This window comes from Apteryx mantelli, chromosome 3 (genome assembly GCF_036417845.1).
Source record: "Apteryx mantelli isolate bAptMan1 chromosome 3, bAptMan1.hap1, whole genome shotgun sequence".
NCBI classification, from domain to species: Eukaryota; Metazoa; Chordata; class Aves; order Apterygiformes; family Apterygidae; genus Apteryx; species Apteryx mantelli.
Genome location: NC_089980.1, coordinates 12,314,317 through 12,340,566, shown reverse-complemented (window position 1 = coordinate 12,340,566; position 26,250 = coordinate 12,314,317). Strand labels below are relative to the sequence as shown.

The following is a 26,250-nucleotide window of genomic DNA, read 5'->3' as shown; positions in this document are numbered from 1 at the left end:
CTCTTAAACAAGTGATTATTGTGGATGCTGCAGGTGCTCAACTCACAGTTATTCCTTTAAAAGTTTGGCTGCATATCATTACTATTTTTTCATCTACCCACCAGTGGTTACCTCATTATGCTAAATTTATGCTTCTTCCTGTCAATTACTGAGCAGCCATTATCACGGAGACCTTCAAGTATGCTGTGAAGCACACTCTGGTCTGCAGCAGTAGTGCTTGCACCAGTGGCCAGCTCTATCACTTTCAGACCTGATACATGCACAAACCAACTCACTTCAAATCAGGGGAGTTGTGCTGGTTATAAAACCAGCCCTGGCAGTGGTATACATTAATTATAAGATGATTTTGTTGAGGGATTCCAATTAGTAGCAATTAGTAGAATTTTGACCTAACAGAGTCTGGAGGAAGAAGAGACAGTTCCTACGAAACTTCTGAGCAGACATTGGCAGTGCATCCTAACCAACATTTGATTATTTTTCCCTGAGCAGTTTTCCAAAAGAATTTCCTTTCTATCTCAACTGGGATCTTTGGTAGCTACTGTAACAGAAATAATAAGTGTTATAGTTCATAGCTAACAACTTCTAGAGGAGAGAAGGGAGGGTATGACAACACTGGGTTAGCTCACTTTTTTCTTCCAAATCTATCACTGAGCTGAGTAATTCTGCTGGGATTAGTTTCAGGAAGAATAATTCCCTTTTTAAAACTAACACTAAAGCTGTAGAATTTAGATTAATGTGGTGAATTACCATACTCCCTTAATGTTAAATGGCATTTCTTCTTTCTTTTTTTTCTGATTTGCTTTCATTAAGATCTTGTCAAGAGATGTGTATTGTTAGGCTAGTTATAAAAATAAACATAAAATGCTAATTAACTTAATCCAGAATGGCATGGTTTACCTGACAAACAGTGAAGGTAGAATGACGTTACTTGCCATCCCTTTTATCCATGTGCTAAGTATTCTTGGAATACTTAGGTATTTCTTTCATAAGAATGAAAAGGCTGCATGCAGAGACAAATCAAGAACAATTCCATTGGCATCGTTACAAACTAGACACAAGTGACATCAGGTCAGATTCTAGAGACAATAGGAAAGTCTCACATTAACTTTAGGTACATGTTATAGTGCTTTTCAAGTCCTTTTGAAAGGCTCATGACTTCTAAAAATAGGCAGTGACTTTTCAGCCATGGAAGGTCAGCCATGAAGGTACCTAAGCATTTGATAGGCTAAACTTCTCCTCACATGAACCTTCACAGTGGTCTTTTAAAAATGGAGTGGGAAACAATCATACTACTAAATGCAGACTAAGGATTTAAGGAAGGTGTCTTATCTGTTCCTATAAAGCTGAATCAGACAAACATGTCTGATTCTCAATAGAACTCAAGTTCCTGGTAACTTGATGAAAATAAGTCCATTCAAACACAATTTTCCCTCTAAGATTCCTGGTGTACAGAAGTTCTCCAGACATAAGAATTCTCTAACTGGTAGTAAGTGGTAGTATCCCTTCATTTCCTGTCTCTGTTGGCTTTGGAAAAGCTTCTAGGAAATTTGTATATCCCTTTTCCTGGCAAAAGGTCAAACCACAAAACCAAATTGTACTAGTGGGAATACCATTAAGAGCTCTGTTAAGGAGGACTTTAAGATGTCCAGCTGCAGTGCAAGGTGAAAAGCATAGCAAAGGGCAGACTTAAACATGCCAAGCACTATGATGTGCACACTTTCGATCATCATTGCTCATTGCTAGCCTAGGCTCTACATATTCCACCATACTTAGGAAGAACTGACCTCTGGATATCTGCTGGCTGGTTGGGTTGCAGTATGCTCAAGGTGGTATTCCTTCATCCATGCTACATGTTAAGAGGGCAAAGCATGGTCAGACGTTTCCCTTCTTCAGGGAGCTCAGGTGCCCAGCAGAAACCCACATTAGGTTGCATGCAAAGAGACAGGAGGTGGGCAGGTTTGGACCTTCTCCATGTGAATTTGTTGTCCATACCCGTCTTTTGAAACAGGCTTAGAATTTAAGTGGCAACCTGGCCCTGTTTCCTGGTCTTTGTCCTTTCATGCTTTGCAGCTTCCTTCAATTGCTATGGCAAGACAGTTGAAAATCCTGAACCTCTGAAACAGGGCAGTAGGGGAATTGAGCTTACCTCATTTGCACCCTTTCTTTCTGATTCAGATTAGTTGCAGATCTCTGCTTGTGAAGGAGTGTGCACTTTATGCTATTCTGTGCCAGAGGTTCTTTCATTTGACCTAGTTAGTTTTTGCCTGTACTTACATGGTTGGCAGTGCTGTCAGTTCCAAAACCCTTTGAAGTCAATCACTGTTTTCTTACTGGCTTGAGTGAACTTTGGGTGAGCCCTTTAAGAGGCATGAGTTCAAGCTACTCTGTGTAACAGTGGGACAGACTATTATTTATCTAGCATTATAAAACTGCCTTATATGTCAATTTTTGTGTTGTGGGATGCTTGCTAAAGATCATTAAAATAAAGTTTTCTGTAAGGTTCATTTAAACTTGAGGGGTAATTTGACCTTTGAAAAAAATGTTTAAATAAAAAACAACTGAACTGAGACATTAATCCCTTGAACTTAATCATGAGGATGGCTTCATTAACCTCCCATTGCATAGACAAGAAGAGGAGTTTCTTTCCTTTTAAGTTCATTGTAGTATTGGGAAGTAAAAACCATCAGGCTATTTTTAATTAGGTAGAACCTCTGGGCAGTGTGGCTCTTACATTAAGCTACAAAGTTTTTAAGAGTTGCAGTTAAAATTCCATACTAATTTTGCTTCCCAAGTCAAAAAATGCTTGCTGTGTAATACAGCACAAAACAATGAGAATTGGTGGATATATGGATGAAATAATGGCGGAAGTAGTGAGATGCGAAGATAATAGTATTATATGAACATAGAACAGCCATGAACTGCATCAGACTTTGTATTTTTAATAGCACTGGCACTGGCATCTTGGCTTTGCTGTTCTTTATATAATAACTTTAAATGGAGTCCCAGCCTCTTCTCGTTGTTAAACTCAGTCTCAAAACTCTCCCTTCTTGGGAACACTGTGTCATTAATGACACTGTCCTCTTGGAAGGGCAGAGGCCTAAATACTGAAAAAGGAGGGACAGTAGCTCTGTCTCCACTGTTACACTCTTGCTAGGCATACAGCTAAGCCCGTGTTGGGCGGTTTCGAAAATGTCACCCTCAAGGAATAAGTGTGGGAATATGTGTTTATTTTGCCGCTTGATTTTTAACTAGTGTATACTAACAAAAAAACTGAGGGAATTTCAGTAATTCATCCTGAATGGACTGAAAACACCAGCAACGGTTCAAAAAAGGGCAAAATCTAGGGGAAATACTGATTAATCCTGCCAAAACTGATTTTTTGACAAATAAACTGTGAAAAATAAGTAAAAATAAGACGTCACCTAGCTCCATCCGTGAACCAGCATAGCAAAAGCCAGTATACAACTCAGCTGCAGGGTCAGAATGTGCTTGTGGTCTTCTCTTGTGTGCCTTCCCAAAGTGGTTTCCATCCAAGCCTACTCTTCATGAAACACTCCAACAGCTGTTCTTGGTTAGATTGCTTTCTGAGCACTTAGGAAGTTTCATGTTTGCTCACAAAGATATTGCTTTCATGAATGTGAATGTTTGTAATTTAATGTAAGTTATTGGTCAGCACCTGCCTCAAACTCTGGGTATCTGAGAGTAGTTTTAAACTCCCTATTGTTTTAGTACAATAGTTTAAAATTTCAAAGATTTAAAAGCATGTAAACGGCTTGGGTATCTACATCTTATTTTTCAGAAACAGCTAGTTCTAATTTATTTTAAAAAATATCTTCCAAAAAGATTAAGACATAGATTCCTACAGAAGAGTATGCTAACATTCACTCATTCCTCCAATTAATCTCTGCTGGTCTTCTGGAAAAAATAATGTGTGGTGGTGAAGTAAGGTACAGGGAATTTTCTTTAAAAAGAGCGTATCAAATATGTCATATGAAGCTTTTCCTTTTATTGTTATGTTTAGAGGCAGGTGTGTGTGATAAAAACCAGACTACTCCACTGAAAAAAAATTGCATGTTACTTCATCAAAGAAAGCCGTAGTTTGAAATGTTGTTATTTCTTGTCCTTACGCAACCTCAGTTCTCCCTGCTGCCGAATTCTAAAGAAACCAAAGAGCATTGCTAGAATTGTATCATTGCTATAAATGCTAGAAATATTCCCCAGTGTTTGCCTAATGTAACTATCATGTGCACATTCAACTGCGTTCATTAGTCTATGTGTCTCAGATACTTCAGCTTTACATTCTGAATAGATTTTTTCATTAGGTTGTTATGTGAGAAAATAATGGGTTGGTCACTAAATTGTCTCATGCAAATAAATTGGTTGGTGAGATTCAATGCACATGTCTGCTAATAGTAAAGATGAAGCCAGATGCATGTTGTTAGTGAGATAGTAAATATTTTGGCATAGCCTTCGTTTTCACAAGGGATTACAGAACAGTAACTACTTGAAAAGATTTTCAAAGAAACAGTCTATGCCTTTGATCTTTATTCAGTGAGTGGTTGCTTTCTAGTCTAAAAGCATTCATTTTTAACAGGATATTAACAGAAGGAGAGCTCAGTAATTTTCCAACCAGTCTTTTCAGCGAAGTTTGATGCTGCAGAGTCTTTATGATGTGGAAAGGTCCAGTCAGTGCAAGATAAACTTCAAAGTGCTGTATAAGGCTTTATCAGTGTGATTATTTTTTGAACTAATGATGGCTTACTTTTAAAACTCTGCGCAGCACCCTGACAATAATCAGCAGCATGGAAATTACACTGAGCATGTACCTTAAAAACATTCTCTTCAAGAAGCGCTAGTCGCAAGACACACAAACCTCAGTGCATGTTAGGAGCTCTTATTACTCTGAACAGGCTTGAGAGTTTGGGCTGAGTAGCAAAGGTAGAGCAGGGTATCGCGGTGAAAGGAGGTGTCAGCTTCAGCCATGGGATGGATGAGTCTGTGCCATTGCCATTGAGTAGCACAGTGGTGCCACTAGAGAGGAACAGAAAATAGATCATTTGTTTCCTTTTCATTTTATTGTAATATCTGAGAAGAAATCTCTTTGCTTAGAGGGAATTTTCTGCGATACTGAAATGACCTACTAGAGATGTCCTGCCAAAGATCAGGCACAGGCGACACTGTCGTTATCTATTAGCAAGGTGAATTTGCAAGACTGAAAAAAACTCTGTTAAACTGTATTCAGAGTTCAGTTTAGGCAAAGAATCCAAAAGCTGTGGTGCTGGTTTCACCACAACTTTTTCTGATCTCTACTTTGTCAGCTCCTGAGCCCTCACACTTTATGCCTTAAACACCTGAAGCTTTCATGTCTTGTCTTGCTCCTCTTTCAAAAACAACCGGAACCACTGACTCTGCAGGACAGCAGCACTTTTAGGCAAAACACATTATATAACGGGCTGTGTGGATTCCACTGCACCTTTGGGACATCCTGCTCGGCCGCTGCGACGCTGCGCAGCTTTGAGATTCGTGTTTTCTGTGGTTCACATGGGATTTGAAATATTTCTGGAATCTATTGTTTCTGTCGTAATCTCAAGATGTCATTTAAAAGGAGTTTCTGAGGGACTATTATGGCCCCTTGAGCTGAGAGTTACAATAGTGCTACTCTTCCAAGGCCTCTGCTGCTGGACAGTCAGCTGCCTGTTTACAGGGTGCCTTGGAGGCATCATGGGATTGAAAAAATCACCATCATTAGAAGATAATGATACACTGAGTTTTTTCTTCTTTGTTTTGAAGACAGTATCCAAAATACGGACAGCACTTTATAAAAGGGATGATTAAGAACCTCTATTTGAGCTGTATCAGTAGAGTTATTTATCCTGGATCCACCTCAGTAAACTAAGAGCAGTATCTGACAATAGCCATGACTTCAGTGGAGTTTCTCTGGATTTACTGCACTGAAACAGCAGACTGTCTTTTGCTTGCAGTGACGTTAACTCAGTTACTCCAGTGATAATGAAAAAGAACAGAATCTGGCCCTAAAATGTCTTGCATATTCATGGAGCAAGGATTTTTTTCCCATTCATACCAGCTCAAATTATCTTTATTCATATGCATCATGAGATACATAGGTCACATATTTATAGAGTCATCAAAAAAACACTGACAGCTTAAGAAAGTACTTTATCCACAAAAGGAAACAATTACACAAAATAGTCATCAGAAAAAAGAATGATTCCAAATATACAGCTTACAAAGCACAGAGCAGGGCTTTGCACGAGCAGAAACTGTACTGCCGAAAAAATAGGAAACAAAGTTATTGTGAAGAAAATCCCCTCACAGAATTCAGTACAAGCGATTTCCTTAAAATGATCTGAAATTACGAACGATAATACCACTATTGGCAGCAAAAGATCACCTGTTCAGGCTCTTGCTGCAAGTAGCCTCTCTATCTCTGAAGTTTTCAGCAGCGGTACAGTACAGGCATGTGTATATATAAAACACATATAACCTGGGCACCTGCTGATAGCCATCTTATCATTCAAACATTTATTTTTAATTAGCTCTTGGAATAGGTTTCTGCTTACTAAAAACAAAGAAGATAAAAGTTTCTTTATGAGAGTGCCAGAATCTAGAAGCCCGGGTCCCAGTTTCCTTCACAGTCCCAAAGGTTTAACTGAGGTTGCAGTTAATAAAGGGGGAGACACCGATTGATGAAGGCCCTGAGGTTACAGTCTAATGACTTGAGACAGCAGATATTAAAGAACTCGTTTGTATGGGAACTGGTTGTACATTAGGGAAGGCATAGCAAATCACCTTTAGTTTAGTAGGAAGAGACACAAAGTTGAAACATGAAAGATAGCAGTCAGAGGAAGGCGAAGGGGTAGTATATGTAAGGAAAGATAACACCATCTACAATTTTTAGACTCCTTGGCTTGTGAAGTGTTTTGTTATAGAGGTGTTCTAGTGATTTTTTCAAGCGCATCTTGGGGCGATTTAGGAAGCAGAGTTTGTTCTTGCCATTTTGGTCTTTGCAGAGGCAAATAGAAAACCGAGTATCTGGACGGCAAAACCTGTGGGCAGGAAATGCAGGGAAATGAGGGGTGGGGGGGCACAGACGTGGGTCCCTCCAAAATGCAGCTACTCACTTAGCAAGAGCCCCGGACTTCCAGTAGTAGTATGGAGAGCTTGCCAGGGCAGGAAGACTGCCAGACTGCAGGAAGACTGGCTAGGCGTGTAAGGTCTTGTGGGAGCTTTTTCTGAGAGAAAGGGGCTTTGGAGCTGGGAGCTCAGGAAGCGCTGGAGTTGGTGTCGCCCACGTCTCTTATGGTCTGAAAAGTGGGGTGCTGGTATCTGGAGTCCATGAGACTAATTCAGTGAGAGGAGGTAGAAAGGGGCCTAGCAGGCCCTATTTGCTTCCATGGTGCATCTAAGCAAAAACATTCCAGGAGAGCTCTGGCCTTGACAGTGTCTCACTTAGGAGACATCTGGAGCTGCTGTTGGAAGACTGTGTTTTTGGAGGTTACTGTCCCACATGGCAAAATCCCACTGTGACAGTGGGAGGACAGGATTTGGCAGGCAGTTCTCCCTCCCTGCTGTTCTTGCTGTTGATGATGATGAATGCTTTTGGACTATTTGTTTACCATGACTTAACCATTATTTTTAAAGGTAGTGATAGGCATCCACTGAGACTGTCCTTGTCTGAGGACAGTAATCATTATAGGAAGCTTTCTAGTCAATGCAAAGCCATTCCTGCACCATCTGTCATTTTAGCTAGTATAATGCATGTTCCCCATACCTTCTTTGTTACGAGTGCCCTTAGGTTTTCTTTAATGATTCCACACTCCAGCATCTTTTGAGATAAAACCTCAGCTGCCTGAGCAGTTTCTTTTCATGCTTAGCTATATTGTCCTTGAGTAGCTGTGTTAGGCTCAAATGTTAACACGATGGCACGCTCCTTTATGCGCTAGCTTGTAGTCACTGAGAAAAAGAAAAAACCCTTTCCTTCACCTCTTCAGTTCACTCTAATGAGCCCTGCACACACGGGGATGTTAACTCTCCTTTCCCAGTGTGCTTCCACGCTCCTTTCCGTCCTTGTTTTCCCCCTCAGCCCTGGATTTCCCAGCTGCTTTCTTGGGCCCCTCTCCTGAGTTGCACGTTGCAGAGGGTGGGTATGTGGCGTTCGGAGGGGGCCCGCAGAGGTTGTCCTCAGGGCTGCTCCAGCCCACCGACCTCACCTCTGGCCACCCACCGTCTGCCTGCGGCCTCCCATGGCGCTCTGCATGCTGCAGGGGGACACAGCAGTCCTTCCTCCTCTGCCTTCCCAGCAGAAATCTGCTTAGTGGAGGGAATAACATAGTCCTTAATAAGAAACTCCTCCTGTTTCCAATAAGGGAAAATTGCTGCCTATAAATCACTTGATCCCTGAGCTCTGGTCCTCAATTTCACTCTCCCTGTTATTGAGCCTCCATCTGCTTTTAACAATTCTTGCTACCCATATATCTTTTAATGCTGCATCCCTCCAGAATGACTATCTAATTAAGTAAGCTCTGAAAATGAAAAGCAGCAGAAGAGCAGCTTGCTTGCTCTCTGTACCCTTAATCTGGGAGTCCTGTATGTGCTATTTTGGAAGCTAAATTGAGGTCACTGACATTATGCATATTTGTTGTCTGATGCAGTCATAAAAGCCCCAAATCCTCTATTCAAAATTATCTTTAGGCACATGGGTCAAACATTTACAGGAAGAAAAATAAGTATAAGCTTTAGCAGATTTAGAGAAACGGGGGAGGAGTGAGAAAGGGGCAATAATCTCAGACCAGTATTTCTGCTGCGGTATCCTTTCACTGATCAGTGAAACATCTGTGTCACTGGTGTTAAGAAAATAAACAGTTCATTCCAATGGTATGTAAAAAAGAAAATGGGAACTTTGCTAAACAGAAGCAGTTACATTTTTAAGTCCTGTTGAGGTTGTGGTCCCCTTTTGTTATAAATCATGTAGTGACCAGTCATTACCTCTTGTCTAAAAAATTCTGTTCAAATTATGTCGAATAAATTAATACAGTTGAGTTTTATCATCAATAAAACATAAGGAACAGGCAGTAGTTATATGTAATTAAATATACGGCATGCTGGTACTGCCACAGTAATTATGGATAGAAATTTGTATCAAATGACAACAGGTGAATAGATGCAATATCCATGTACTAAAGAATGTCATTTTTTTGACATGTACTAAAAATGTCATTATTTTGATGTTTTGCTCTCTCCTATCTCAAGGTAAATTAACACAAGTTACAAATATCTCACATTTGGATTCAGAACTCAAAAGCTGGGAAAAGCTTTTCACAAACTTGACAATAAAGGCTTTCCTGTTGGAAATGTCAGAAACTGTTGGAGATACCAAGCTGTTTAGTCCTTAGAGTGCATTTTTACTGGGGTTGTTAAGCCAGAACATTTTGATTATTTTTCAATAAGAGCAAGAAAGCATGTGATATGGGAAACAAAATATTTATGAATGATGCAACATTAGATGAATTAAAAGGATGGAAAAAAGAAACACAAAACTCAAAAAATTGGCCTTACAGAAAAATTGTAAGCAGAATGGAAACTCTGACATTAAAAAAAGTTTATTGTGAGTCATTCTGAATATTTTTCATTGGAAAAACTTCATCAAAGTAAATATGGCCTTAATGAAAGATTTTGATTCAATAAAATTAGATTTTTTTAGAGAAATTTTTTTTCACCAAAATATTTGACCAGTTGTATTTTAGACACAAATTTCTCAAAATATTTTTGCCTGAAGATGAATTATTTAGATGCTTTTTCAGTTATTTTGTGTTGAAAATATATTTACGTTTTAAAAAAGAAGTGTGAGGTGGAATGAATCTCAGTCCCTGTGTGGAAGCGGGCTGCCTTTGCATAGGATAGCTGCCTCTGGGTTGGGATCTCCTGATCTTTCATCAGGAGACATACGTTATGAGGTCACATCACTGTGCAGACCAGGCGTTCAGCATCAGTAGCTGGATGGGGAAGGAAGACAGGAGAAAGTAGTTTGAAAACCCATTGCCGGCTTCCTAAATGCCGCTGCTAAGGTACAACAGAAGGGAGCATCAGCGTTCACATTAACAGCCTCAAAGGCGTTGCTGTGGCACCAATGTCTTGGACGTGGTTTCTCCCCACCACTTCTGTTTCCCTCAGGCTAGAAAGGTGAAGGGAAGGAGGTCGGTGTGGAGGTTGTGCATATCTACCTGCTGCATGTCTGCCTGTTGTCTTCAGGGAGCTGCTGAATCTGACCGTGTGGTAGAGGCAATAGACTTCCACCACACCTTGGCAACAGCATTAGCCCTCTGATGCCTCCCTAAATTTGCTGTGTGCGTAATGTTTGTGTAGGTGCTTCAATAACAGCAGGATTGGGAACTCCTTTGGTCTCTATGACCACAGGCTTACTCATTAGAGACAGTTTGGGGCACATTTTAGACTATTAGTTGTTTTAATGCACACGGTAAGCTTTTTTTTTTCTTTTTAACCAGAACAGTCTATGTGAACTTCAGTCTTCCTGGTAACTTGTGTTGGCAGCACGTTGAGTTTTTCATGTGATCGTTTTATTTTTGCTCTTGGTGGAAACAGAAGTTCATTAGATCACATTGCAAGTATACGAAAGTCTGCAGGGGGTTGATCAGAATAGTCTGAAACCACAATTTCTGCTTCTGTGATTCCTTATTGATCACAGTCACTACTTTTAATGCTGTGTTCCCTATTTTAATGCTATGCTATGTTATTTTGGTAGGTTCAATAATGACGCCTAGGTATAAATGATATAAATAGTTTTAATAATACCGTATTTCCTTTCCTTTCATGCATTTTCCTTGCTTTAAGCTGAATGACCCTATTCATTTTCATCTCCCACATTCTGAGGAAGTGTTGCTCAGGCCTTTCTTTGAATGATGACCCTTTTTGGAAAGCAGTTGTAACCAAGGATGCTGAAGATCCCTTTGAATTAAAAGGAATGTGACTATCAGCTGGGCAATCAGCTAGGGCATTTGGCTAGCCACCAGGGCCTCTGGTTATGTCTTAACTGCTAGCTGAAGTACAGGCTTAGTCATGTAAAGCCCTGTGTGTTTTCCATCTGTACTGCTAGCTGCTGGGCTGGTTGCAGGTCAGGTTCAAAGGATACAGTCTTGTCAGACTGGGGCACAAGAGAGCACTCCAGCCCATGCCCCTGCTCTGCCACACTGCCTAACGGCTGGCTGAGGTCCGAGGGGGGCCCTCAGTCGTGATAACCACATGGAAGCCGGGGCAGCACCAACAACGGCAGGACAGTCATAATCGAAGCATCAACATATCTGCCATTATCCTGGGCAATGGGTAACATAATCACAAAGCACACAAGTTACATGAAGGGCACCTTGGTCCCTCACTGGTCCACAGGCTGTTCCAGGCATGTGCTGGTGCACATATAGTACGATATGCCATCATCAGAACTGTGGAGGAGAGGCCCTTTCACACCAGCCGTCATTTAGCATGGTACCTTCTGACTGTTGATCCCGATATGAGCTTAATCTCTCTGCTTTCATCTGTAACGTGGTGATAATAAATACCCATTCTGTAAAGCTGATATGATGTTCAGCTGATGTTTTTTAACTACCACTGCTGGGTAAGAAATAAAAGGTAGATAGATAGAAACATACATCCAAGAGTAAAATCTTATGGCTGCTGCTTTTAAGAGTGACTAATGCAATTTATCTTATGTCCCTAAGGGACCCCATTGCAAACTTGTAATGATGGCTCCAAGTTTTAAAGTGTTAACTTATTGCTTGTAAGTAAAATATATGGGAATGAGATTTATCCGAACAAGAAATAATGTTTCCAGCCATTCTAGGATGCTAAAGGAGCGTGGTTTGAGAGTATTTGTATGGAGGTGACATTAATCAGTATTTCTGTTGGGATTAAAGAGATGATAGAAGATAGATAAGAGGACAGATAATGAGAGAGCAGAAGGAAGAAGGTTGTCGTGTGTTAATGGGAACAACGGTCCAGATAATGATCTGCCCTTCTAATTACCCTTCTCATTTTCCCCTCCTTGTCTATCTCCAAACACCTGAAAGCAAGTGTAGGTCACTTGGTTTATCAGCTACAGGGTATCCTAACAGAGGAATCTGGATAGGTGGATTTTTATATGGGAGGCAACCCAAGTGTGTAGCAGACTGAATGGTAAGGCCGTGCTGGGCCTGAGTCTAGTAGAGGCGCCAGTGGTACAGAGAGATTTATGCACAAACAAACATCCTTTGCTGCCTGCTCCGTTGGTGCATTATGAGTGCAAGAGCTACCAAAAATATGCCTCAGCCCCTCTGAAAGGGCAGCTTTTGGCACGTCCACGGCTCGCTTCATTTTATGCAGATTTGATTCTGTGAATTCTGTTTTAAGGTCAAGGCTTTGCAGTATATTGTTGATTCTAGCATATACTCTTTTTTTTTTTCCGGTTTGGGTCAGGCATACGCTCTGAAACATGAACCTGCCTTGCCTTTTCCAGCTGTGGCAATGGTCTGACAAGAGCGAGTGGCTCTGCTGCTCTCTGTCATTCCCTCCTGTGTGGGAGAGGTGACAGAAGGATTCCCGGCTTCCCAGCCATTGAGCCAGCAATGAAGGAGTAACCTTACCGTCAGCTCTTACACACTAGGGGAGGTGGTCAGCGGCTTCAATAGAAGATCGTACGGCTGAAAAAAGATGGCTTTTCTTCAGCATGAAAGCGAAGGTGTTATTCAAATGACAAAGGGATGGGCTCAAAGGAATTGATTTATTTCAGTCATAATGTCTTAAACAGCATTACTGTTGAGTTTAAAATACAAGGGGGAAGTAAGACAGCCATTTCAGTGATGCTGTTTGATGTTTATACTGCCAGAGAGGAGACGAAGCCTCTCCACTGGGCAGCGTCGCAGCCGTGGAGCGGCGCTCGCAGGGGCCAAGGTTCCTCGGGGGCTCTCCGGCCCCCTCGGGTTCAGCGCCCAGCGGGACTGGATGACGAGGAATAACAGCGAACACCGACATTTTAAACAGCCGGGTGGCCAACAGCAAAAGGCTGCGTGCCTTTCTAGGGAGCGCAAACCCACTTCAGAGCTCCCTGTTTCGTGATGATACCTGACACGGAGCTCGGTTGGGTAATCAGCCAGCAAAGGACAAGATGAGTGTGCCTACTGCTGCTAACCGGAGTGCCGCCTTTCGTTAGAGAATGGGCAATAACATCCCTGTAAGGCCACAAAATATTGGCACCACTGCTTGGCAGGGGGACGCTGAGACTTTTAAAAGAAAAACAGATTTTTATTTATTTTTTTAGATGAATCGACTGATTTTAAGCAAGCAGCCTCAGAACTGGATCTTGTTTCTGTAACTTGGGCCTGCAGCTGTTAGTGTCGTGCTGGGAGCGGTGGTTTCACAAGAAATACAGCCAAAGCCTCCTGAGGCCGACCCAGGTCTGCAGGTGCTCAGCTCACCGGGGAGGGTTCGCGTGCCTCGGACGGCCGTGTTGTGCCCCAGCTCACCACTTCTGCGCTGCCTCATTTCTGCTGGAGTCCTGCGTGGTCGCTTTGGACTCTGTACATGCTTGTCTGAAGCTGAGCGGGGGGAAGGACTGCCAATGCCTTTGAAATCAGAAAGGAAACTAATTCTTACACACTGTTGCAGTTTTCATCAAGCCTCCTTGGCTAGTGTCTGCCCCTTCTCGCCTAACTTCAACCTTCTCGCGATTAGAGGTCTCATCTATGTAGGCTGTCTCTAGAGGTGCTGAAGAGAGAGAGGTAGCTCCAGAGTCATGTAATCTCTGTTAAACACTCGACTTCGGGGGGATTATCCACTGGAGGTGCTGTAAGAGGTGAATATTAGACATAACTGCTATCTAACAACGTGCATAGGGTTGCACTAGGTTGAAATAAGGTTCAGTCTCTGATGTATTTCAAACATTTCTAGTTCCCTTAAATCTAATTAAGCAAATCTGGGTTCTAAAGGAAGTTGAGAGCCTCTGGCTTTTGAATTTACATACCTCTTTCTGAGGTGCCCAAAATTTGCAGATTCACTGCTTCTGTATGTGACAATGAGGTGCAGAAATGCGGCAGCCATTTGCCCTGCCTCGCCCCGTGACCATCCTGTATAAAGACATTCATACCCTTATATAAAGCTTTGTCTTCCAATGCCCCAGAGCTATTCCCATGACTTCTAGACTTAAAAAAAGACTGTGTGCAGAGCTGCCTGTGCTTGCGGGTGCTCGGACTGAATAACTCCTTTGTGGGGTGTGCCCGGGCACTGCTGCCGAGCGGCGCTGGCAGCCCCGTGCCCTGCTGCAAGTGCTCCTGAGCAGAGAAACATGGTGGAGCCCGGTGCCGGTAGCGCACAGCGTGCTCAGAGCCCCTCCAGCAGGCCCCATGCGCTCCTGCCTCATCCATCACTGCAAAAGCCCAGGAACTGCCCTTTCCTGCAGCCACTGTGCCCAGGCAGTGGGGTCACCGCATCATTCGGACACGCGTGTCTGATATGAACAGAGCATTTGGCTGCTCTGGATGAACGCAAGGATTTTTTTGGTCTCACGTTTCGCATAAATCTCTAACTGTGATGCCACCTTTGTATAATCGCCACAAATAAACAGAGACTCCTCTCTGCCCCCTCTTTTCGTTTTTAAGCAACACGGGTGTTCATTTGGCAGCATTAACTAACTATGCTAGTTAGTACAAACGACCAGGTTTAACTGTGACTCCCTGGAAAGAATGGATGGAGCTGCCTCACTTGATTGCTCTTCCTTCTGTGAGATGTGTTACCATTCTGCAAGACCTTTATTTTAGCATCTTCACAGGGAAGAGGAAGGTTTTATGAGACTCCAGGAGGCAAAGTGGACTGGGAAACAAGTCAGCTCTGCAATTTTATCATGTGGTTATTGGTTGCCAAAACTGGCCGCGTAATCCAGGCAAGGTTGGAGAGCAGGCTGGTTGGAGGCTAACTAAGGTCAAGCAATAAGCAGTGCTTGTAGGTGGAGCAAAGGAATTACAGCCCTGACTGTGAACAAGTTCCCAGGCAAGGCATAGTTTGCTTACTGAAGTAGTATCTTTTATTAGAACAACTAACAGAGTTTGAGAAATAAGACACAGTTTTGGGCTTGCAAGCTCTTCTTGGATCTGAACAGATGAATGCTGATAATATAGTGATTTCTTTAGATTTTGGTCTGCTCCTGGATATTTAGTAATGAACAGTAACCAAAAGCATGATTTCACCATGATGACACAGTGAAATTTGACTGACCTTTTGTCTAGAATAGCATCTTTGCTACATATATTGCAGGCTGGATCTACAAAGTGACCAGTGTGAATGCCATGCTTGCTGTCACTCTGAAATAGAAACCAGTGCAGACGGTAGCCTCTTGGTGGCTGAGAAGCTTATTAGGCACTAGGCATCCGTCACTGGTGCTCTGTAACAGGAACCAGTTACTAGTAAATCTCCATGTGGCGCCCAAAGTGCCAGTGTTGTTCCCTGCTGCAATTGCTGCTGTTTATTTTTGGCAGCACAGCTACCAGGCATTGAAGTGCATTCCAGCAGCCCAGGGGGCTTTGGGCTGCAGGGGCCCAGGCAATGGGCTAGGCATTGCGTGATGATCAGCATCTTTTGTGGGTTTTTCCTGCCGACCATGCTACGGCACTGTTTCTCTCTCTCTCTGATATTATACATCCTGTTGGAGGTGTTACCAAAATGAAGAAGAAAAGAGGATCCCTTCAAGAACTTGTATCTAGACATAAAGCCAGAAAACAGGAGAGTTCAGAAAAAAAGAGTGAGTACAACATGAAAGAAGGGTAGTTAAGGTAGTGACTGTCTAACAGTAGATACAAATGTATATTTTAGAGCCAAGGTATATATAATACAACCATTTATGCCTCAGACTCATCGTGTTTGTCAGCACTGCAGCACAGAGGTGGGCAGTAGAGGCTGGAACAGGAGGAATATTGCCAGACTCAAGACTGGAAATGAGCTTTTGCAGAAGAAACAAAAGGAAAAGGTCAGATCTTAGATCTTGAGGAGGAAAAGCTGCAAAATTTGTCTAATTAAGGAATGTAGAACTAGACCAGGTGAGCTAAGGACATTGATTTGCACATGAGGCCATTGATTTGCACATCAGGAGAAGAGGAGAAGTCAGAGATGCAGGATGAAAACCAGGACAGCAGTGTGGGGAACAGGGTTGGAAGAGCTCAAGAGGGAGGTGTAGTGGTGAAGTCACATGCTGTGGACAGGTCACAGAGGATAAGAGTAGTACAGGTCCTAAAGTTTGAGTGGAGATTTATATTACCTGATGAGAGTTGTTGCAGTGGGATGAAGGAGACATGAAACTAGATTGGGTAGACTCAAGCATAGAGCTGAAGAATTAGAATTCATAGCGTCTTTATACATCCCTGAAAAAATACAATCTAGTTCAAGATATAATTACCTAATAAACTATTGCAAAACTGCTGCAGCTACAGTTAGCAGAATCTGACTCCCTCTTTTTAAGAAGACGGATGGATGGGTGGGTGGGTGGGTGGATGGAGAGCTAGCAGGGTTTGGCTTTGGAACTCACCCCTTTTCTTCCTGCCATAATCAGATTTGGTCATGATGAAAAAATTGGCTTTGTCTTCAGTTGAACCCTTCATACACATTAATGTTTTTAAATAATGGATCGTGCAGTCCTAATATGGGCATTAAAAACAAAGGCTATACAAATAAATACTGGGAAAGGCCCACAACTTCCTGAAGACTGATAGCCAGATTTCTTTCTGCATGCCTTTTACATCCTGTTAATGATGTGACACTTTTTCCCCAGTAATGTCCAAGACACATACTGCATTAATCAGATAATGTAACTTTCCATGATCTAGCCTTAAAAAATGTAATTTAGCTGCTTCTTTTTTTTCCCCTCCCTCTCTGACTCTCTTTGGCAACCAAATTATTCCTAATGGTTTCTCCAGCCCGATTAATCTGGCAAAAATTACTATATTGTTCTTAGAGCAATGTTTGTCATTTGAAGCTGTGAAGAATTCACACGGTGCTGTTTGCTACCTGAACCTTAATTAAGACCTTGCTCTTTCAAAGGCATATCCATGTGCCTTACTGCACTCAAATAAGTAATCTTGTGAAAGCCAGTGGGACTATGGACACCAGTACGGTTAAATGCATCTATATTTTAAGGATTTAGGTACCAGAGCATGGTACCCCAAACCAGCCTTATGCACAAATGGCTGCATTTTCTTTCAACTTTGGAATGAGTGCATGGTAATTAATAGGTGTATCGAATGTGTGGTGCTAGTATGAACAAGAAATGAATATATTTTCCAGTCATGCAAAAATGAGGTATTAATTTCTTTCCTTGCCCCTTAATGTTGCACCGATCACATCTGATACAGTTTAAGACAGCTTGTCTGTTTTGTTGTAGTTGCAGGTTGAGCTTGATCAGGAATATCAAGACAAATTCAAAAGACTGCCTTTGGAAATTCTGGAGTTTGTGCAGGAAGCCATGAAAGGGAAAATCAGCGAAGATGGAGACCACAGTTCTGCCCCTTCTTCCCTGGCATCTGACAGTGGAAAATCAAACCATAAACCTCTGCAAAGTGAAGAGGAATTGGAAGAAGATAATCCAGAAAAAGTGTTTGATACTACTTTTTAATTGCCCAAGCACCCGTTAATGCGTGAGGGCCCACCACTCCCAAGCTGCCTGTCTCTGCTTTCCTGACGCGAGCTGCCACCGAACAGCTTTGGAAGGCAGCAGGAATCTGTATTCCAGTGCACATTTCCCAAAAGGAACATTTTATAAACGTATTGTGCAAAGGTCTTCATTCTCATTCTTCATGTTATTATTATGCTAAAGCTTAGCACAGTTGTAATGGGAAAATTAACATGTTAACCATCCTCTCCTTTTTTTCTTTTGGCCAATTTACAATGGGTAATTTTCTCGCCGTGTTCACTGTTAGGAATGTTTAATGAAGACCAGTGTATTGTGCAGAGACAAACGTGCGCAGATTTCCTTTTGAAGTGCCAGTGCAAAGCGCTCCAAACTAATACAGATCCTAGGGAATATTGTAACAGTACTTAATCATGTTTGTTTCCTACTTTATAACTGCACCTTGACAGCTGTACCACCATTTTACATTTGCACTGAAACATTTAATCCTTTATAGCTTTGCAAGCACCGGTGGCTTGCTCTCTCAATATTATGTTTATCATATGGAAAGAAATATATTTGCTGCTGAAAATACGTGGAACTGTGGAGACAAGAGGGAAAACAAAGAGAAGAACTTTGTCTAGAAACGGTGTGTGTGTATGTTTGTGTTTGTTACACTGTGTGAGTGCATATATGTTTGTGTGTATATATATATATATATGTATACACATATATATGTGTGCACACACATACATCTATATACACGCATGGCATGTTTCTATTTGAAGTCAGCATGGTCTCTTGGCCAAATGAAAAGTTTCAGGGATACATGAATAGAGAATCTTTATGAAAGCTAACATCTGGGTTATACTGATATAAAATAATCATTGAATCATAAAATTCTTTTTGTGGTGTTAGTGTTGTAAATCAAAGTAGTTTTAGAATATAAATTTGATATATATTTTGCAGACTCAAAAGTATTGATTTTAAGTATCATATTTTAAGCTTACTGAATTTGATAGGATTATAAAAATGTTTAGGACTACAGTATTTGAAATTTAACAGAATCTTCCATTATTTTTAAGACTGAGGTTCAGTTTTACTAAGGTCTGAAATTTAAAAGCAAAATGTAAAAACCTGATCACTGTTATTAAAAATGTATATTAATCCATTTAACGGACTTCTTAAAATAAGAACAATCAAAGTTAATGTACTGTATGATATGCATGAAAGAAGTAACAGCACATTTTCAGAAATTTATATAAAATAACAGAGAGACTCTGTCAAAGTCGGGATATTTGGAAAGGTAAAGAAATGTTATTCTCTGGCATCCCGTATTAACAGAAATAGTAATTATGAAACATTACAGATGGATTCTCATTTGTACCCAAGCCTTTGTATAATGCTAAAGGCCTTTCCCTCAGTAGCGTAGTGAAAAGGCCTCTTAGGGTAAATGATAAACTAGCTCAAAATATGTAGATTTTCACAGATAGGCTTGATCCTGCAAACTCACATAGATGATTTATCCGCACACCGTGTACCACTGGACTCAGTGGAACTGTTCTGGGTAATAGTGTTCACATGCATGTTTGCAAGATCGGGGCCTTACTTTGTATTTAAAAGCAAACAGAGAAAGAAATCAGCTACATAGCCAGGCATTTTAATACATTGTAACATTTAAGTTACTTTACTTCCTTTCCCTCAGGATTTTAGTACTTTGACAAACTTATTTTATTTAAATTTAAGCAATAAAATACAAATCAAGCTTAAGTTTTCAGTTAAATAACTGTATATATATATAAGTTCAAATATTGGAAGACAAACAGTATTTTGATGTTTCTTTTTTAAACTTAGAGCAGAAAGAAAGAAAAATTGCACATTGTTTGGAGATCATATTTTGGATTAAACTATTCTGATTTATGATGATGAAATTAGTAAACATAAAATTCAAAAATCTGATTTTCATCTTAATATTAGAGAAGGTGAATCCTCTGTAAATCATTATTTTGCACTTTGAAATCAATATTAATCATTCGTTGAAAACTTAGAGGGTCAAGATGTAATGCTGCATTTTATAAAGTAAAAATTACATATTGTCTAAATTATTAAAAGAATATACTAATAGCAGTGTTCACAATAAAACTGAAGACTATTACATTATAGAAATCATTGTACAGTGCAAGCTTTTAGGTAAAATCTTAGCTCCTTTGAATTTCAGCGCTACATTCCCATGGACTTCAGCGGAGCCAGGACTTCATCACAGTCTTCAAAGAAACTTGGGCAAATACCAATTAATCTTTTATTTATATTAAAAAAAAACTATACTGGTTGGATTAAGTATACTATTAGCTGTAGTCATTTTACAGTACGTTTGTATTTGACCATTTACTGTACTCACATTTTTTTATATCTGTACAGTGCCACTTTCTGCAGGTGTAAGGTAGTTGTGTAATACTGTACATCTTGCATCGTTCAAACTATTTCAGTGAAACAGATATCATTTAATATTGATATTACTTGAACTAGAGTAAGATAATGAAAAAGGGTCTTTATGATGTGCAAGTCTTGTGCCTTTTATGTATTTGCCTTGTTCCGTGTTGAATGTGTGGAAATGCTGTATTGTGGACTTTCTGCTGTATAGAGTAGAGCTGTCTATATTAAACTAGGTTGTGCACTTCAGCTATCTTTACACTACTGAAAATAGCTTGGTTTTGGCAGTATAAACAGAATTTTAAAAATTCTAATGAAGGCCAGACATTTTAGATTTAACATGTTCATAATTATTTTAATTAATGCTCATGTATTAGCTAAACATTCACTGAAATATAACTAAAGGGACATCATTGCTTGCCTTTCTTTGAAATCAGTGTTGCTCTTGTACATTGTATTAATAGTGTCTGTGAATGATTAGTCTTTGATGATTTGCTTTCAAAGTAGGATGAAATATTTCAGTTAACATGTACATATTTTTTGGTTTCTCAATCTATGATTGTTTGAGAGGCATAATTCACATTTTTGTAAAAATTCTATGCAATTTTGTGGCATGATGTTTCTTCCACTTGTAATTTTATGTGCTTACATTACAGATCCAAAGGACAAATAAAAATTTCTTAACACAAGATGGTTGTTGTCTATATTGGTCGACTCAAAAGTGCTCATTGACTCGCGAGACCTTGCTCGCAAGAAGGGCAGTGGCACAAGAAGTCAGTGAATCTGCCCTGCAGGTTGTGCATACAACAGTGGGAAAGAGAAATCGCACGTGCATGGACATGCCCTCCCAGGAAAAACACGTAGTTGCTGGTGTTCTGAAGCAACGGAAAACAGAACAAGTGCATTGCAACTTTCTGTTCTGGTGAGAAAGCTTCTTGGTTTACAGGACAAGCTTTTTCAGAACAGGTATTGCATGATTTTCAGCCATACCTGTAAGCTACCTGGACAAACTAAGAGAGCTTTACTTCTCTTCCATTGCCCCGGCTGTTTTGCTAATCACCTCTGCAATTACATAAATACTTTGAAATGAACATTTGCCTTCCAGTGAGAGCTTTGAAAAATAAATCTACTCCTGTGGCTTTTGACCTTCCTTCCCCTATTTAATTTACAATGTAAGAAATAATCTCTGGGAGGAGATAAGCAGACATATTAATCCATCGTACTAAGAGATATACCTATTAAAAGTAAATAGTCCCCGAGGCAGTTAGACTCAAAATGCTCACTAGCAAAGATGTAGGGAAATGGGATCTGAAGAGAGGAATGGACATGGCACTGTGTGAAAAGAGGGAAGGAGGAGGGAACAGAGCTGAAAGTCAAGGCCATGAAATTGAAGAAGAGAGTAGGAATAGGACAGAAATGGAGGCGGGGGAAGACAGCAAAAGAAAAGAAAAATGGATAAATAAATGGGGAATAACTCTTCTCCCCAAAGTAGGAAGTAACGGGGTGTGAAATCACCAAGGATCGGGTTTGTTGAGGACCCTTTAGGGAACCGCCCTTCCTGGCAGCACGGGAGCAGCAGAAGCAGAACGGACCCGGGGGACCGCCAGGCTGGAGTGGCTCATGTGGATGGTAGGAATAACAACTAGTGAGAACAAGGGCAGCAAGGTGCTTAAAGGGACAACAGGCACACGAGCATGGAGGCTGGAGCCTGGACTTGCAAGCCGACTCGAAGTTAGGGAGATAAAGGAGAGAGGGGCTGTGCCCTGTGCAGGGGCACGCAGCACAGAGGAGCAGGGCAGGACAGCAGCGCTGTGGGGACGCTTCAGGAGGACAAAGGGCGAAACCTCAGGAAAGGGGAGGGCAAGCGGTAACAGCGAGCACAGTGGGAAAAGCCGAGGAGGCCCTGGGAAGGACCGGGAAATAACCCTCGGCCCCCCTGGGGCTCGGATGCAGAGTTCTCACAGTCGATGGAACAGACGGCCTCAGCCCGTGTTGTGCTTGGGCCACAGGAGACTCACTTGGCAGCTGAGGAGAGAGGGCAACAGGCTTCGATGTGTGGACGAGCTATTTGGAGGCTGACCAAGGGGAAGACGGTGTCTGCCAAGGCCAGGCAGTGGGATCAGAGCTCTGTGCTCACACAGCTGCAGCCACTGGACAAAGCAGGCACAGTTGGTTGCAAAAACTTCAAGTGGATCCTGCAAATGTTCCTGATGACAGCCAAAAGAAAAAGTCCCACCACAGCCACCAAGTCTACTGCTATCAGTTGGCAAAGAGACTCTGCTTTGCCTTCGAAGTGAATGCTTTAATAACTAGCTCCAGTGCCAGGTTCCAGCAGGAGTATATGCTCCCAGCTTCATGAACCTCATGGTGGTTCCTTCTCGGTGATGCAGCATCTGGGTGAGGGCTGGAGGGGCCCCCGATCCAGCTCTGATGTTGAGGTGGGTGTTAGAGCACACAGCTGAGCAGCACAGGGTAAGCTTGAAACAGGCTGAAGGGCTGCACCACCAGGTTTCCTATAACCTGGGCATGTGCTCGAACCGCTAGGAAGTCATTTAAAGGTAAGCAGCTGTACCTCTGTGCGTTTAAGCCCCCCTTCATTTCTTCCAAAGAATATATTATACTTTTGGACTTTAGGACAGCTCTGAGCATGCAAGCTGCACAAGTCAAATCTACCACCCCTGGCTGAAACCAGCTTCAGCTGCCAACATCAGGTCAGCATTTCTTAGGGGCAGATGAACAGCTGGCTTCAATACCTTCATTTGGTTTGTATGGGCTGTCATTCAAAGACCTCTTGCTTTCTCCAGTAACTATATAGGGATTCGAGGAACCTGACATTGGGTCTGAATTACACTTCTGACATCAGGCATCAAAGAGCCAGGTATAGCATTAGTTAATTTGAAAACAGCTAAGTCCTCTCCTGGGTTTAATCACACATAGGAGACACCTGAATGCCCAGTGAGATTGCTTCTGTGATGCTGCCATTTCCCACTGAATTGAGACTATTAACCTCTGCCTCTCTTCTCTGCTCTGCCCAGGAGTAGTGCTTCCCTAAAGCACAGCAGGATTAGCTTGGCCATCATGACCACTGGTTCCTCCTTAGAGTCAGGGCCCTAGCTTTATTCTTCTTTTCTTCAGGGGCTCATGATGGTTTCCTATGGAAGTAAGAAATACCTACTTAGCAAAAGGGTCAATACAAGAAATAAAAGCCACATGCAAAAAGCTGCAGGTGACTGTCACTGGCCAAATTAAAGCTGATTGCTGAAAAGCATTCTGGGATTAAAAAAAGACCTATAAAGAGAGAGGCCCTCCACTAGGGTGTACTAGTAGGACAGTTAGTGGGAGGAAGGCTGGTGGCTTGTTGTTTGCTAGGCAGTGCAATTTGCTTATGCTTCTTCTAAGTGTATGGGTCTGGAGGCTCAACTTTTAGGTTCTTCAGAGCCAGTATCACAGAAAGGGCATGTATGTGCTATGCAAGAAGGATCTTAGAAGAAGCTGAGAAGCTGAAAAAAATAAAAATCCAAATATTTGGCTTTCAAAGTATGGAAACAGCAAAGAAGAAAATACAGGAGATAATCCATTAGCTATTGTATAACTGATATGATTTGAAAGGCCTTGTTTCTGTGGGATGGTAGGCTGCAAAATGTGGTGAAGCGAGTGTGCTGGGTCTTATTGTGAGGGGGGTGCTAATCATCTTGGCTGGATGCTAACTGGAGCAGGGAGAATGGCTTTAAGTAACAGTGGAGCTAGGCTCTAATTAGGAACAAATTGGAACCAACTTGACAAATGTGAAGAGAAGAAATTTAAAACCTGCTGCTGTATCAATGGTAGGAGCCTGGCTAATGAGCAGGATAGCTTGGAAACTTCCATTGCTGAAAGCTGTAATGTAATTAGTGTTACTGAACTGCAATGGGATAATTGGAGTGTTCAAATAACTGATTATAACCTGTGTGACAGGGATCAAATGAGTTAAAAAAAAAAAAAAGTGGTTCTATTCTTCAAGATGGCATGTTTTTGTTGGTAAATGTAGCTTCATTGATCTAATCTACCTGTGGCAACAGAACTAATACAAGCCTTGATGTGTAGGGACCTGCAAGCACAACAGCTAACTTACTTTAATCTGTGTAATGGGTTAGAAGAGTGAAATATGTTGTCCAGGTTTTGCCTGTATTTTCAGAAAAGTGCAGAAAAGAGCCTGCTCTATAGCCCTGCTGACATTGTATATTGATCACTGAAAGCCAGGCTTTCCACAGGAAAACTACTGGATGATAATGAGCTCTCTGGCCTGCTGGAGAAAGGCATAACAAGGCCTGCTAGATGAAAGCTGCATCAAGCAAGCTAGAAGTAAAGCACAATCTTCATTTGTTTTCTTCCTTCTGTACAAATGCACAGAAGATGATTAATCACAAGTACTGAAAGAACCTCTGGATGTTGTCAAAGCAAGACTAAATCTGTTTGTGTCAGCTGCAGAGGACAGTGCCATGGTCAGGGCAGTGGTGGCAGTACTGCTCCAGGCCTGTGTTCCCAGGGTGGGAAGGCTGTAAATTGGGTTCAGATGCTGCTGTCTGCAAAACACATTTCCCTGCCCCTTGTTTTTTTTCCCTGAAACTTTCTCCTGGCTGCGTGCAGGCTAGTGCTGGCATGGGGACCAGAAGGGAAGCAACTTGCTGGGGAGAGTGGGAGAGGGTAGGAGACATGCTGACAGCCGTGGCATGCACCTCTCCCTGCCTTACCTGCCTGAATCTGAAGCCTCAACTAAAATTCCTGGGGTCAGCACAGGGGAGCCTAGAGAGCTGCAGAGTCTGCAGTGCATGAGGCAGACAAGATGACCTAACTGCCTCTCCTGCCCTCACCCTCCATGACACTTGTCACAATGGCTTTCTCCTCTTAGAGGTTTTTCCCATGGGGCACTTCAGAGTCTTGAGTGATCACCTTTGATTCCCTTCAAAAGGGCTTTGTGGTGTCCTCTTAATTGCCAAGGTCAGTAAAGTAATCCTGAGCGTGGTCTCTGAGGTTCAGCTGGGTGGGACATCTCTTGCAAAATGAACTGCCTCTCTCCAAGGATGTAAATCAAAAAAACTGGCATCCTACAAGCTCTTAACAATAAGGCAAGGGAGAAAATCAACCCAAGTGCTCTAGCAGCTTGCCACCAGCTGAGCAGAGTAGACGAGCTCTCTGGCTGACAGCTAACCGAAGCCACAAAGTCTGCAGTGAAAAGTGTCTCTGACTCATCATGCTGTGGCCTCTCGCCCTTGGGAACAGCTGGAGACAGAGTGTGGGGGCAAAGGAGGCTGGTGTGTGCTGCCGTTTCTGCCCAAGGGTGCAATGGTCTCGCTGGAGACCTCGGTTCCTCAAGCCTCCCTTCCCTCCAAGGGGAACTGCCAGGCTTTACTGACGTGAATGGACTCTTAGAAGCAGCAAAAAGCCTGTGTTCCCTTTGGTAAATAAATATTATGCCCTGCTTTCACTTTACCACTCTAAAATGCTCCCTTCGATCTTCAAGCATTGCCCCTGCTGCCCAGGATGCTCACTAAGCTGTCCGTATGGTGGTTCGCTGTCTCTTCTTCTTGGTTAGAGAAGACTGCAGAGGCCCCTTCCTGCAGTTGCCCCTTCTGCGCAGGAGGAGAGTGAAAAAGAGAGTCCTGTCCCCTTCCTGGACAGACGCTTTTCCTGCCACCCCCTCAGCAAGTCTGCGTGGGAAATGGATGTGCGTAGGCATAAGCAACTCTGCATAAGGCAAGAGATCCCAGGCCTGTGATGATATCTGATATGTTGCATCTATTCTGAATAAATCCTGTCTGAGAGCAGCCCTCAATTTATTCACCGTGGAGACTTCTGTGATGTACCTGAGAAGGCAAAAGGACGGTGTATCCTTGTCAGAAATACAGAAGCAGTGGTTCTTGGCTTTGCAATCTGGATGTATGCACAGCTGTTCTTTAGGATGCGAAAAGAGTCTTATTTCTCCGTTATATGAAAATCTTCTCTTCCTGCCAAGTTTTCCAGTTGTTAGGTTCATTCAAACTGTCTCTTGAAGAGTGACAGCCAGTTCACCCAAACTTTTTTGAAAGGGTCAGCCTTGTGCAGAATTGCTTGAAGACATGGGGTTAGTGTTTTGGTAGAGCCAAGCCCTCCTCGCTCCTGGCAGAGGAGGTGGGAAGAGCAGAATGAAC

The 26,250-nt window shown here is 42.1% G+C and overlaps 1 protein-coding gene across 1 annotated transcript in view; it reads left to right on the top strand.

Annotated features, from left to right (window-relative positions):
* PLCB1 (phospholipase C beta 1) overlaps positions 1 to 20,772 on the top strand; it is a 442,993-nt gene extending 422,221 nt beyond the window's left edge. The window contains exon 32 of the mRNA XM_067292708.1: positions 17,429 to 20,772. Coding sequence (XP_067148809.1) covers positions 17,429 to 17,659 — 231 coding nt within the window. The 3' untranslated portion in view covers positions 17,660 to 20,772. The remainder of the gene's footprint in view (positions 1 to 17,428) is intronic.
* Positions 20,773 to 26,250: the final 5,478 nt, after the last annotated feature.